The sequence below is a fragment of the Hippopotamus amphibius genome, chromosome 17 (assembly GCF_030028045.1).
Source record: "Hippopotamus amphibius kiboko isolate mHipAmp2 chromosome 17, mHipAmp2.hap2, whole genome shotgun sequence".
Lineage (NCBI taxonomy): Eukaryota > Metazoa > Chordata > Mammalia > Artiodactyla > Hippopotamidae > Hippopotamus > Hippopotamus amphibius.
In genome coordinates this window covers 26,700,011-26,714,814 of record NC_080202.1, presented here as the reverse complement: position 1 = coordinate 26,714,814, position 14,804 = coordinate 26,700,011, and the positions used below count along the sequence as shown (strand labels likewise).

Here is a 14,804-nt window from a genome sequence, read left to right as displayed (position 1 = left end):
CAGTGCGGGTCCCAGGTGAGGAGACCGGGGACTCTGGTTCTGCAAGTGCCAGTTTGTGCTTCTGCCTCCTCAGCGATGGAAAACAGGTTTCATCTCAGGTGCTGATGTCGACTGATGGGGGCTGGCTTCCTGGAGCACTGGCTGAAGGATGATCTTGAGGCCAAGTCTTGGCTCAGCAGAAAAGGGGACTGTGGTTGATTGGTGATGCCCACACGGGTGCTGGATCCGGGCCTCACACCCGCTCACCACGTGTTTTGCCTTCCGTGTTCCCAGGCTAATGATGGAGGGTTCTCAGGTGCTGGTTGATTTTTGGTCCCTCCGAAAGATGGTCATTCTGTTCCACACGGAGGGAGGGGATGTGGTCTGAGGAGAGATGCCGTAGCTCGAGGATATCCTGTTCCCTCTGGGGGAGAGGCTGCTGTAGCCCATCTTCCGTCGGGCTCTGCAATGCAGCCTTCAGTCAGATCGTCTGGTCTTCGAGCAAAGATCAGGTCTTAGTGGTCTGTCTTATCCTGAGGTCCATGGCTTGAATGTGGAAAGCAGAGTGAAGGCAGCCCGCGTTCTCGGGAGGGGAGGAGTCCGCCTTATACCAGAGGGCTGGGGAGAGCAACCTCGGCCGTGGGCAGGGGGCTGCTTCCTGAACCAGCTCACACCCAGCCTGTCCGTTCCACCCGGTTTACGACGTGTGTAAAGGGTTCAGACACGCTGATAGCTGCCGCACCAAAGGCCTGGGAGCCTGCCTGGATGGATAAGCAAGGCCACGGCAGGGAGCGACCCCGGCACCCTTCCATCCACCCCTCTTCCGGCCCACCCACGTGGCCGAGACCCTCGTGCTCAGCCCCCGCTCGGGAGACCTGCGCTTGCACCCCGACCAGAAAAGTTCTGCTTTTTCTGGTCAAGTTCTTGGAGGGACAGGAGCAAGCCTTCTTCCCAGCCTCTGTGACTTTGTCAGGGGAGGTGATTCTGGAGCCACTGAGGTGGAATCGTAGAACCAGTGGCTTGGGATGACTCGGATGTCAATTTAAACCTCAGGACTTTCTTCTGCTTAAGTTCGTGAGGGGCTCTTTCTCCACCCGCTGCCCCAGAAATGCCCTCAGAGGGAACCCTGGTAGACCCTGACGTGGCAGGTCCTCAGCTCTGCCACTGCTGCCTGGCTCGGTGCTTCTGGCTGGGTTCCAGAACGGAGCCCACCCAGCGAGCGATGGCTGGTTCCTCACGGGTAGGGGGGCCCATCTAGAAATGCCAGAGGACAGGGTGTTTGGCTTCCCAGGTCCGTTGACGTGACCACAGTCCCAGGCGCCCACAGCTAGATGTTTCAGCACGGTAAACAGAAACGCTCCCTTGTGAAGGGAGGCCCCTCCTGACGCGGCAGCCCACCCACATCTGCTTCACCGCCAGCCCTCTAATCTGCACCTCCCTCCAGCCCTGAGCTTCATCTCTAGGGATGACCCCCTTCACAGACTGGACGGACGTCACAAGCCAGCTCCTCCTGCGGCCAGCCCACTCCCACACCGCCTGACCCTGTGAGTACTGGGGGCTTACCCCTCGTTTGAATAGTAAAGGCAGACTTGGTCAGGACCGTGCAGCTGCTGCTTGAAAAGAAAATGGGGACGTAAAAGTCAACAGCACACCCTGATCCTGGCACGCGCTGTGGACGGGCCGCCCTCCCATGCTCCTCCTTACACGTGGAAAATCAGGAGCTGACGCTGTTCCCAGGGGAGGACGGCAGAGCGTGGTGCCCAGTAGGCACTTCATAAATGTTTGCGGAGATGAATTGGAGCAGTCTGAATGAACGGGGATCGCAGGTTTTACTTTCCATCAGGTTTCCGTGCCTCTTGAAACTCCTCTGCGTGAATAAAGGGGAACGTGGCTCAGAGCACCCTGTTCTCAGGAGGGAAGTCAGGAGACTGAGTTCCTGCCCCCAGCTTTCTGGGAGAGTAAGGCCACCTCTGGGCCTCGGTTTCCCCATCTGTCCAATGAGGCTGTCGCCCCTTGTCTTGTCCCCTTCCTCATGGGTTGTTGCGAGGGTCGCTGGACCAGGCCTGGGAGAGCGGCGTGGCCCACCCAGCGCCTTTGCGGGCAGCATGAGGGAGGCTGTGGGCATGGCCTCGCACCACTCTCTGTGGCCGAGCGTGGAGCCCACCGGACCCCATCCCCCCCAGCAGTGCTGTCCTCACTCCCCTCTCACTCCTTCTAGGTCCCTGTACCGCCAGGCTTACAAAGTCCCCAGTAAGCCTGCCAGGAGGAACATAATCACCTTTTTCAAGCCCTTCAGTTTTAATTTCCATCAGCAAAGGCAAGTGAGAGGCTGCAGCTTAAAAAACAAAACAACAGCAACAGCAAATTACAGAGACTGCGATTATAGGCAGACGGCAGTGCCGGGCCTGAGGGACGGGCAGCTTATGCCTCCAGGGCAGCCAAGGGCAACGCGGAAGCCCAAGGTGGGTCCCCGTTCCCTCCTTCTCCCCAGGCTGAAAAGACAGAGCAGAGTCCCACCCCGAGATACCTTCCCTGAGCCCAGGTCAGCTTGGATCCGCTGCCCCTGAGAGACCCCAACCAATGGGGTCCTCGCCTGTGCTCCCTGTGCCTTCAGTTGTGGGTGGAGCACGAAAGCAGCTTCTCCGTCGTGTGCTGGACGGTGTCATCAGGACCTGCCCTGGGCTAGATCCTCCCTGGGCGTCGGGAAGGGATCCTGAGTGAGCGAGCGAGGAGGTCAGAGCCTGGAGGGGCATCTCACAGGCAGCCAGATGTGGCCCCGTGTGGTCTGACGGGGGAGGCGGGGGATGGGAGGCGGGGAGAGTCATGGACTGCCTGGAAAGCTTTCAGGAAGGGGCACCATCTGGGTTTTGAAGTGCAAATAGAAGTTTGCCAGGCAGCAGATGAGGAAAGGGTATTCCACGTCAAGAGCTAAGCAAGTGTAAGGGCTCGAAAGTGTAAGCTTCCCTCCCTAGCATTCCTTCCTCCGTTGATCCTGCGGCCCACATCTGGGCAGGTGCTGTCCCATTATTTGGGCCAGGACAGCTGGACAAAAGACGCTGGCATTGAGAAGCCGATTTCACTTCTTCCCAGACCAGGGGCTCATGGGCAGACATCATGTGGTCCAGAAATCCTGTCCCCTCCCTTACCTTAGGCTGTTCCCTGTCGGGATATCTGTGGTTCACACGGAGCTGGCCCAGGGGGCCCTGGGGCTGGCTGCCTTTGAGGTCAGCGCCTCGCCCAGATGAGTCAAGTAGAGGGCCAGGGGAGCGGGAGTGCAGCCTGCTGACACCCCGTGGCAGCCCTGCTGCCCTGCTCTGAGCCGGAGCAGATGTCTGGCTGGCCCCAGGGCACCCCTGGTTTCGCCGGGGAGGGTGTGGGGCCTGCCCCGCCACTCTCTTAGTGGAGCGGGTTTAGGGCCTCTCCACCCTCTCTTCGTCTGACCTCCGGCATCAGCCCTGAACGAGCTAGGATTCAGGTAAGGCTAGGAGCAGGAAGAGCCCCCTTCTTCCCCACCCCGTTGTACCTGTCTGTTCCTCCTTTACCCACTCATCCTTTACACGTTCAGTACGTGGTTCCTGGCACCCGCTGCATCACAGCCGTGCCTGAGGTGCTGGAGACACAGTGATGAACCAGAGAGACACACCCTGCCTTATCAGTCATGCGTTGAGAACAGAGGAGAAAGCAGGATGCCACTCAGATGGAAGGACCCCCCCCCCCCCCCCCCGCCAGAGGCTCCTCTAGCTGAGCCCTTCCTAGGGGAGTTGGGAGGAGTCAGATGCTAAGTCCAAGGGCAAAAGGGCAGCGGCGACCACCAGCCCAGCTGATGAGCACGCGCAGCAAGGTTCTGGGCTCTTCATCCACGTCCCAAGGCCATGACCACCCCAGCCAGGCCCTCCCTGAGCCCCTGCAAGCCCCTCGCCTCCTGCCGTCCCCCAAGTTAGAGCATGTACTTCAGATAAGACGTATCCTTATCACTCACAAGCAAATTATAAATGTTATCTATCAAAGCCCTTCGGATGTGAAATGTCATGTAAATTCATGGGATTTTAGAATAGGAAGGCGATGCTCCTGTTATTACCTTGGGCAATAATAATAAAAATAGAAATAAAAGTTATTATTCCACTTACTGAGAGCTCACCCAGTGCCAGATAACGGTGCACCGGTGCCGCCGTCTCACCGAATTTCACGGCAGTCCTACAAGGAGGTCATTAACCGCGTTCACAGGGGAGCAAAAAGAGGCTGCGGGGGAGTTACGTGACTTGCCTTGGGTAGCACAGCTAGTGAGCCTGGGAGGTGGGGTTTTTGCCACCTTACTTTTAACCACGTTGTGCACGGTTTCCTTTAACCTCTCTGGACCGGAGTCTTTCACCAAGTAACGTCTTCCAGGGGGCGTCCAGTGAGGGTTCACTGAGATGGTGCAGGGGAGCTTCTTGGCATGGAAAGTGCCCCAGTGGCAGCTGCTGTTCTTGGCATCAGTATAATGACCATTTTCTTATCATCTCATCTACTTTAAAGGTGAGGGAGCAAAGGCACAGAGAAGGTTCTACGCTTCACCCTTTCACCTAGGGCTGACGTGCGGGGGCAGGATGTGCTGGCTGTTAAACTTTTGAATGATTTCCGTACTGGTTGGTAAATCGTGGCTGCCTTGAGCCCCCAGAATGCCTCCCACTTACCCCCTGGGGTCTCCCCCACCACCCCCGGCCATCCCATGGTCCACCCATCAGTGCTCAAAACGTCTGCATGCGGGCTTCCTAGGTGGCGCAGCGGTTAAGAATCCGCCTGCCAATGCAGAGGTCACGGGTTCGATCCCAGCTCCAGGAAGATCCCACATGCCGCAGAGCAACTAAGCCCGTGTGCCAAAAAAAAAAAAAAAGTCTGCATGGATAGAGGAGGGAGCTTGAGATCACAGACGTTAGTTTACTCACTGAACTAGTGATGAGGCCAAGGTGGGAGCCTAGAGTCTTTCAGCAAACAGTCTTGAGGTTCTCAAGACCTGAGCATTTGCTGTCGTGGTGCACAGGCGCGGGTGCTGGTGTTTGGAGTGGTGCAGAACCCTTGCAAAGGCCCATGGGGAATGAAACTGAGGAATGCAGGCTAAGTGAGGAGGCCCAGGAGAGTTTAAGCCATTTAGATTTAAATGGCTCAGCGAGAGACCCTATGGGGAGGATGCAGAATGTTGGCTCTTTAACTGGCCGTTGGACATCTGAAACGTTGAGAACAGGACGTGTATAAAGCCATGGGCACGGTGAGCTCTAGACGGACCAGTGTCAGACCAGTGGCCTGTCCTGACTCCCATTGGTGGTAGCTGGGAGCGTCTCAAAAGCAGCAACTGCAGTTTGATGAAGAGTGACGGGAGGAGTGCTGCAGGAGGGAGGAGGAAACTCTTAAAATAGTTTACTCACGTCTCCTGAGAAACTACGGCCTGAAATGCCTTCACTTTGTGTTCTGGTGGGTTTTGTTTTTTTTGTTTTTCTTTTAAATTTTATTTGTTATAGGAAAGCCATACACAAGTAATATAGAAAATTTGGAAAGTACAGGAAAACCAAAGAGGAGAATTACAATTACTTGATTCCACAACCCACAGATAACCACTATTACTAACATTTTGGACTATGTCCTCAGTCTTTTTATCTGTTTTATGTATACAAGTACACACCTATGTTTTTAAAAATACAGAATTGAGGTCACATAATACACACTCCTTTTATAACCTTTTGAAATGCCTTCACTTTGAACGTCTTGGTCTTGGTCTCAGACAGGCTGATGTTTGTTCTGTGGGCGAGTGGGTGTCCCTGGCTTATCCAGGATCACAAACTGCCGTCACAAAGCAGCGAGGGTTGGCTTTGGAGTGGACTCCGTGTGGCCCTCCTCACCCTTGAGGCCTTGCTAGGGAGAGAGTGTGCCCCTAGGGCCAGGAGCCAGGGCAGAGCACTTGTAATATATCAGCCACTCCTGATGCGGGCCCCCTGACCAGCACCGCAGAGAAACCTTGCCTTGTCCCCAAGGCCCCAGATGGTTGGGCCAAAGCTGGAACGCTCTAGGGCCTAGAAACGGAAGGATTTGCCCCTAGCTCGGTGGGTCCTGACTGAAAAGAATCTTGAGGAACCTGTGTCTTGGTCACATGTACCAGGGCCTAGGTTGGTGATTTTTTTTTAACAGAATTGAAGTGGTGAGACCTTTGGGGGCTAGGTCAAGATCATAGCCATGGGAATACTTCCATTCCCTTTCCTTTTGTTTCCTGGATCTCGGGGAACAGAATTAGTTGGAATGGCCACTCTCTACACGGCACCATCCTGTAAGGCTGAGTCCTCCGATCCCTGTCTCCCTTTCCAAGCAGGACTTGGTGTAGCCACACCCAGGTCTTGAGCTCAGCTATGAGAAGACCCAATAGCACACACAGTCAGGGACCCGACTACAAGCTGGGTGAGACCAAGGCGGGTCCTCCCTTCTCCCTGGCAGAGTGGCCACAGCTCCCCTTTAGCCCGAGACCCTGCTTCTCGGTCGCCAGTGTTCTCTCTTTCCCAGGCTGTTGGTTTGTGTGCAGCTGGGGTCCCCTTTCCCACCAGGGCTAGTGACTAGAAGCTCTGTGAGAGCAGAGAACGCGTGTGTCTAAAGATTTACTGAGCAGATAAGGGGCTGAAAATGGGTCAGGAGTTACAGAGGCCTCTGACATAGGTCCCTGCAAAAGTTCTAGGTGAGCAAGGGCACCATGGGCCCCAACTGTCTATCAGGAGGTAGAAAGGCCCCTGGAGAAGAACGCCAGGCCAGAGTCCCCAGGGAGAGCTTTCTGCTTCCTGCCTCACCAGGACCCCAGCAAGCAGCGCCTAAACCCACTTTCTCCGCTCAGGCCACGCTTTGGGGAGCCTTGAAAGTTTCGGTTGTCCAGGCTGCACCCAGACGGATCATCAGAATCTCTGGGGCAGGGCCTGGGCATCAAGGAAGGGGGAGGCGAGAGGAATTGCCTGGAACGGCTGTAGGTGGGTGGTGTCTCCCACCCTCGGAGGGACCCCGGGCAGCTCTGAGCGCTTCCTGTTCTCCTTCCACGGCCCTCAGCTCCGTGCTCTGAGCTGGGAGCCAGGTCAGGTCGAGGCCAAGGCCCGTCCCCAAGCTGCAGAATCAGTCAGCAAGGAGAAGATCAGAAGCGGCAAAGTGCCGACGGGGCTGGGGTGGCCTCACCCCTCTCCCCGAGGTTAAGGGCCATGGTGTTCAGGGCTTGGTAATGGCAGACACTTTATTTTGCTTCCTGAGCACCTGAGCCAGAAGCAGCTTGCCGGCAGATGTACACCCTCTACTTCTGGCCCGGGACCCCAGGTCTGCACTTGCCTCTTCTGGGAATTATCTTGTCGTTTCCAAAGGATGCTCCCTGACATCTTTTTTTTTTTTTTTTTGCCTGACATCTTTTTTCTATGAGTCCTTTCATCCAAACAGAGGCTCCTCTCTGACAACCAAACCTTATAAAACCTCAAAGCTTTGATATTGCTGTATATCTTCCCTTAATCCACGTTGAAACATCTAAAGAGTTACATATTTTTAAAAAATTAAGCTAAACAGCAATTGCACTGAAGGTTATTGGGGGCAGTTTTGTGCCATCCCTCTGCTGTTGGTGCCAACACTCTTGGGCCTCTTCATCACAGAGCCTCTCACCTTCCTTAAGTAACTGAGAGGATCGGGGACCAGACCTGAGCTGCAGACGCTTCCTGGCCTCTTCCCCAGGCAGGCAGGCAGGCTGGCTTTCGCACTGGCCCCTCTGCCTCCCATTTCAGCGGGAGAGTAATCAGGTCCCAAATGACCCGTTTTCCTGGCAGAGGGTATTTCCAGCCCACACTGTCTCCAACACCCCTGCCCCAAGCAGCAGCTCACAGCCCTCTCCCCTGTCTGGGGTCTTGGGAATGTCAGGCTTGCTCCTAAAAAGGTGTGTGAAAATCAGCTTCCTATTTTGAATGCCAGGAATTCAGGGGTTTGGGGGTTTTGGTTTTCCAACTGGACATATATCAGCTTTCTTCAAAGCAAGATTTTACAGTTTGATCATGCAAATGTGTCCCTTTGGGTATCAACTACCCCTCCTCTTCAGGCCCTGTATTCTCACCTGAACCCCTGGGTCCTCCCACTCCCAAAATGCGCCTTCCAACTTTTTTCCACCCTCACCCCCTTGCAGCTGCCACTGTCTCTTTCTCTGCATGGAAGACAAAGCTATGGATTTCCTTTAAAAGAACTGGCCCTGTCACACCAAGCAGACCTGCCCAGAAAGTGGGGAGGGTCTTAGGCTAGCCAGAATGAAAGATGGTGGTGTTTCTACACTCTTCTAGGACATGTTTCCTACCTTCTGAGTGACAGTTTCTTCCTTTGGATGCTGATTTGCTTAGTGTTTGATTCAGTAAAGCAACCTTGGGTTTAGCCAAGAATGTTTGAACTATCCGTAGAAGTTGCTGGTGGGGGTTTATGGGGCGAGCTAGGGAAGGGGTGGAGAGTGCTTTAAGTAAGCACAGTGTAGGAAAAGTCTTTCCTAATGGACCATTCAGGATGGTAATGCACGTGGTAAGAAAGTGTTTTATAAAGATACCCCTCAAAATCACAGCCTGTCGGAGCCATAAGGAACCTCAGAATTCACTCATCCAAGGTCACAGAAATAAGTAGTGACCAAACCAGAACCATATCCCTCATATCAGGAAGGAGAAAGGACACCAAGAAAGATGTCTGTGACCTGCTACCCCGCAGTGGACAGGACGGACAGTGGGGCCCTTCAGGGTTTAAGAAACTGAGGACAGCCCAAGGCGTCACCTAAACCAGGGATTCTTTGCCCCCACAGTGAGTCAGAATTATCTGGAAGGCCTTTAAAAGATAGAGATGGAGGCCCCACCTGACTGTGTGCTAAAGCTCCCTCAGCCCGCATAGAGACCCGCTGCTCTGAACAGAGACCCTGCAGTGGATCTCGCGGGAGGTGGTCACAAGGGTTAGATTCCCCACCGAATTCTCAGGAGGGCCTTTCCTTCCACAAGGTTAGCCGGGTGACAGACTGCAGATGTGTGCCGCGATTTGACCTTTTAAAAATTTTGAAAGCCTTTCAACCAAAGGGTCTCCCCCTCAGCTGCACCCTGGGATCACCCGGGAAGCACGTAAAGGTCCCCGTGCCCAGGCTGCACCCTAAACCAGATAAATCAGAATCGGGGAGGGAGGGTGGGACCCAGGCCTCAGCATTTCTGAAAGCTCCCCGGGTGGTCCAGTGAGTGCCGGGGGTGAGGATCAGTCCGCTAGACAGAGCGGGGCTCTCTTGTTGTGCCTGGTACCCCTCACTGGGTTCATTACGCTCCCGGCCCGCTCCTGTGCCATTTGAGTTTGCCGCCCCAGGGGTGCGGGGTCACAGGAGTGGAGAGGCAGCGAAATATGCAGACAGTGCCGTCTTTCAGCTCAGTTTACCCAGAGCCGCGCCTTCCAGCCCCGGCTCTCCGCCACCGCCTCAGGGCATCTGACCGTCATCAGCTGATGCTCTACAAGAATCTTCTGTGGGGCAGATGCTGGGCGAGGTCCTAAGGGAGACATGAGACTCAGTCCCCGCCCTAGAAGAATTCGCCACCCAGCAAGAGAAGCCAGATGTGCACATAAAAATAACTGTGCTTAGGTCAAGCAGAAACTGGTAAGTGCCACAGAAGCAGTACGAAGTAGGTGTGGTATCATAGACGTCTCCAGAAAACCAGAAGTGCCATTGACTTCTAATTTGCAATAAAGTCTTACAACTCCAGAAAGTCCAGAAAAGCATCTCATTCATTCTCAGTGGGATGGCAACCGCTTTCACGTAGATGAGTTACTGACCCCAGAGGTGTGATAGTCCCAACCTTAGAGACACCACTTTCTGGTGACAGAGTGACTCGGGTTCGTCATCCTCGTACACTGGGAAGGCAGGCTCTTGCAGGCTCAGAGGTAAAGGGCCTTTAGAGGTCATCTGGCCTGACCTCCTTGCAGGAGACAGGAGTTGGTTACTCTGGGAACAGAGAAGTAGAACACGGTGCCCCAGTCACACAGCAAGGCAGGGGCAGCTGAGGCTGGCGGCCGGGCTTTGATGCCAAACCCCTTGATCCTTCTGTTATCCCACGCGTGGGGTGGGGGAACTCCAGACTGGCGAGATTGGGTCCTTGGGTCTGGATGACAGCTCCTAGGAGGCGTGGCACCTGCCCGCGCCCAGAATCCCACCAGCAGTGCTTCATTCTTTCCCAGGCATCCTCTTTTTGAATGCAAGAGTCTCTAAAAGGGTGAGCATACTACCTTCCTAACACCTGAGTTGCCAGGTAGGCAACCTATAGCTCTCACGTCCTGAGGTTTTATTAGCAAAACATTTTTCTCCCTTCTGCCTGGTTTACGACTAAGAAATGGGAGGTATTAGGCCACTAGGGTCACGCCAGCCAGCTTGGCCCAGTTGTGTTAGAGCTGAAAGGAACGCATATTCTAATTTTCAGGTATGGAAATTTAGCTCCACTAACATGACATCATGAAAGATTCCAGACCAGTGTTCTCAGGAGGAATTCAGGGCTCCTGTGTGCTTATGGCCATCTGACCATGTGGCCCATCGTGGAGAAGGTGGAATAGCCTTGCGTGGGGGAGAGCCCTGTCTTGAGGGCAGGACTCATGGCTGGACAGAGACCTGATGTGCCTCGTCAGACTGACAGCTAACACGCGTTGAGGCTTACTTCCTGGCAGGCGTTCATCGGAGCATTTGCATCTGTTAACCTCCGACTCGTATCATCATCTCTTTTACACGTGGAGACACTAAGGCACAGAAGGTTGAGAGGCAGCTTGCCCGAAGTCACTCAGTGGCTGGCTATCGGGCTAACCTGCCTCACGAGGGGAAGCCCGGTTGCCTGCTTCACGCATTGGCCGGATAGGCTGTGTTGAGGAGGGAGCCCTTCTCTGCATTGCCAGCAGCAGAGGGGCGATGGTCTTCTTGGCAGTGGGGTGCCAGGGCAGCCGTGGGCACTCATGGACCAGGGGCTCTGCCACGCTTGCCTGCACCTCAGCCCCAGCAAGAAGCCATGAGCCCACCAGATCTGCCAAATTCCCCCCAGTCTTCCCCTGAACGCCCCTTGCCAGGGCAGCCTGGCCGCCCATCCCTTCAAAAATAAAATAAGGGAGGTTTCTCAAGGAGGGAGCCTGCTGCAGGCGACCCCTGGCTCCAGGCCTGGGGAGAGATGCTGAGAACAGGACCAGGAGCTGAGTCTGTGAGGTGCTCCCTATTCTTTCGGCTCCTCCAGGTCCAGCCCTGGGAGCTCCTGGTCCTCAGGTCCCTCCTGCCATCCTGGAGACAGGCCTTGCTCCCTGGGGACAGCTTTAGGCCCGTGACGGTCCCTGGCTGGGGCAGCCCCAGCATCCCCCCCACACACACACATACCCCTTTCCTGGATCTGTGCTCACACATCCCCCACTAGCCCCACCACCAAGGAGAGCCCACTGGCCTTAGAAATAGCATCAGAGGCTTAGCTGCCAGGTCATCTGGAGAACGTATTTGGGGTGAACAGTGAGGCTGGGTGGCCTAACAGGACAGGAGGGGGAAGGCAGGGAGCTGGGGAAGTGAGCCAAGAAGACCGCCCCCCGGCAGGATGCTGGGGCAGCACTGTCTCCTACCTGCTTATGAGGTTCCCAAGAAGGCGAGGCTGGTGGCGGTGGGGGTGGGGGAGGGGGGGCCGCGGCTCAGTTGCCCTGTGTGCCCATGGATGGGGTGCTGTGAGGGCTGCCTCCGCTGTTCTGGGTATACCGGGTGGCTCTCCTCCCCTGTTCCCCTGCCCCCTCTTCTCACGCCTGTCACTGTGTTTAGCCCCGTTCTGATGGTTGAGGTTAAATTCCAGCCCTTAGCCACGTCTGCTGCACAGTCTCCAGCAGGAGCCTTTATCTGAGATTAAGGATAATGGATTCCCTTTCTTGGATAAGGATTTTCCCCCCCATACCCTCTTTCTTTCTCTCCGACTTTTTGTCCAAAATGCGCTCAACTCCAGAAAATAGAGCTTTTGTTAAAAGTCTTTTTATTGACTCAAATCCCCTCCCCCAGTCCTGGCCTCCCTTCCTTCCCCCCACCACCATTTTTTTCATGCTTCCAAGGAAACCTGTTTCAAATAAGAGGTGAGAGAGTGCAAAAGAATAAGGACCGTCTGTCCCTGCCTGCTTCGTTCCCCCTCAGGGTCCCCTGAGCCTTGCTCCAGGCCTGCAGCAGAGCCTGGTGTAGAGTTGGGACAGGGAGAAATAACTTGACCTCTTCCTTATTTTCCTTCAGCACTTTGCGACAGCACCCACATCTCCAGAAATCTAGATCCTGCCTGGAAGAAATGGGGAGAGCACTTGGTGGGGGAGTCCCTTCCTTGGTCTCGGCAGGGGTCATTGCCGTGTACATTTATTTCACCTGGATCTTTCTTTTTCCCCCTTCAACAGCCCTATTACCATATTTAAATGCAAGTATGTCTCTTTTCATTGGCATTTGAAGTAGCTTAGCCTGACGTTTCTAGAATAGCTCCTTCCCTTTTGAACTTCTTTCCTCCCCAGTAGTTCCCTGTAGCTAGGGCGATAGTCTTAGAGTTTAGTGGGCTTCTAGTTGGCTGTGTTTGGGGAACGGCTCTCTCTCTCTCTCCCCCCTGCTCCCCGCCCTCCGCGGTGCATGCCCCCCGCCCCCCCACGCCCCTAGTCCTGTAGCAGTTCCTTATCTGAAAGGCTCAGTGGCCACGCTGAGCCCCTCTATCAGGCTCTCTGTTTGCTGCTGGCTTCTGGCACATCATTTAAAACCACAGTCACCAGAAATGGGTCTTGGGATCAGGCCTCCAAGTGTCTGAGGTAGACTGTTCCAGTCGTGGGGGAGTGTGTGTGTCTGTGTCCCGGCACGTGGCTGTGTGTGCACGTGCTGGTGGCCGAGAAGCCCAGGGGAGGGGACTTGCCCACCTCTTCCTTCACCTGGACACTCTGCGGCCACACTGGGTCACCTTGTCCTTCTGACGCTGAGTCCCATTGCTGGGACAGCCTTGCTGCCTGGTGCGTTGTCAGATCAAGCACAAGGGCTTGGTCAAGACCCCCAGGAGGCCCTTCAGTGCCGACTTGATTGGGACGGTGGAGCTCAGACAGAAGAGCCAGATCTAAACGCCCATCATGTGCCTCCATAGCCACGGGGTCCACCCCACGTAGGTCCCCGCAGCCCCACGCTTCCTCCCCCAGCTGGGCCCCCGGAATGCTTCGCCCTGGGCCTGGGGCTGTGACGCCTCTGACACGGAGATCTGGAGTCAGGATGGCCAAGCCTGAGCCTCAGGAGAACAGCTAGACTTAAGCCATCTCCTGGCCAAGGTGCCTGTAGTGTCAAGAGGCCATCCCCAGGGCCTCCTGCCTGTGGCTCAGGGCTGACTGCTCCAGGGGAACCCCTGCCTGTGACCAGGGCATGCTCGGCCCCCTGGCTCTGGACAAGCCCTGGGGAATCACCGAGGTACCCGTGCAGGGGCGGCAGGGAGCTCGCCCTGCTCTCAAGAGAAGTTCCTGCTCATCCTCTTCAATTATTTTGGTGTGCCTTCTAGAACCAGTCTCTGGGGTGACAAATGTGTGGGAGTCAAACACACCCAAGGATGCTGTGCCTTCCAGAAGCCTGAGAGCCACTGATCCGTGTCCCTCCTAAAGGCCGACCTGTGGACGTCCCTTCCCAGCCCTGTCTCCTGGGTGGGGGCGGGGGGCATGGCCTGTGAGACACGTCTGCCCGTGGCCCTTTGCAGGACCCTCCTTCATCCCAGCTCCTCTCTCTCTGCCAGGCTTCCCGGCAGCGGCTTACGGACCAGTGGCGGCGGCGGCGGTGGCGGCAGCACGAGGATCAGGTAGGGAGGTGCACGGGCCAGGTGGCTCGCAGGCATGCCCAGTGTGCAGGGGAAGGTAAAGGCCCTGTTGGATCTGTGTGGCTGCGTCTGTCCACCCCTCTCACCACAGCCCGGAGGGTGGGGGCGTCCCCGGCGAGGGGTTAGTTGCGGGACTGCAAACCAAAGGTAGACGATGGTTCTCTCACTCAAAAAAGAAGAATGAATTTCTTTTGGACGTTGGACGGCCCCGTTACCTGACAGCCGGCTCCGGGGCACCCGTGGGCATTTCTCTCCTTGGCTTTTGCCGGTTCACAGGGCCCCTCGCCTCGGGTCTCTGACCCAGCCGGAGAAGTTCTAGGTTGTGAAGGGAGACACAGAGCCCATCCACGTGGTCCTGGCCTTGGGGCAGCCCACCCCCTCGGCCCCGGCTGCACTCGGCAGGGGGGTTCACTGATCCGGCGAAACCCCCAAGTCCCTGAGGGTCAACCGTGGGGCCACCCCTGACCCCAGGGAGGGAAGCTGCTCTTCCTGAAGCCCCCGTGCCATCCCAGACTCTCTTCTTGGCAGAGGCCAGAGACCTCCTGGACTCCAGCTGCCAAAGGAGTTGGGGTTTTCCCTCCCATAAGGTGGCTCAGGTCATTTGGTCTCCACATCCAACCTTTGAGGGGGTCCAGGACCCCTGGGGTGAGCTGGGAACCGTCCCCTAGCGGCACTGTGGGCTCAGGCTGGAGCTGGGCTGTTGTCCGTCGCCCCCAGATGCTCCCTGTCTTCCCAAGCCAGCAGGGCCTCCGCTGTGTGCTGGGCCCGCAGGGAGGCCTCCCCCCACCCCCAGGCCACCGGGAGGCCCCCCTCCTCCTGAACCCAGGAGCCATGGTTTGCAGGTCTCCCCCCACACCCCATGGCCAGGGCGCTGGAGCACCCAGGGCAGTTTAGTTTGATGTAACCAGGCTCTGAGGAGGGCCGGGGTGGGGGGGAGGTGCTGGGGAGGGTACCAGGAAACAGGGCATTAGAAGCCCAGAGGGCAAA

At 56.1% G+C, this 14,804-nt stretch overlaps 1 protein-coding gene across 9 annotated transcripts in view; it reads left to right on the top strand.

The window, feature by feature from the left end:
• The window catches only part of MSI2 (musashi RNA binding protein 2), a 389,990-nt gene that overhangs the window by 345,604 nt on the left and 29,582 nt on the right, over nt 1-14,804 (top strand). For all 9 annotated transcript variants that reach the window (XM_057713788.1, XM_057713786.1, XM_057713796.1 and 6 more), the window contains one exon: nt 13,737-13,799. In XM_057713788.1, the coding sequence (XP_057569771.1) occupies nt 13,737-13,799 (63 nt within the window). The remainder of the gene's footprint in view (nt 1-13,736; nt 13,800-14,804) is intronic.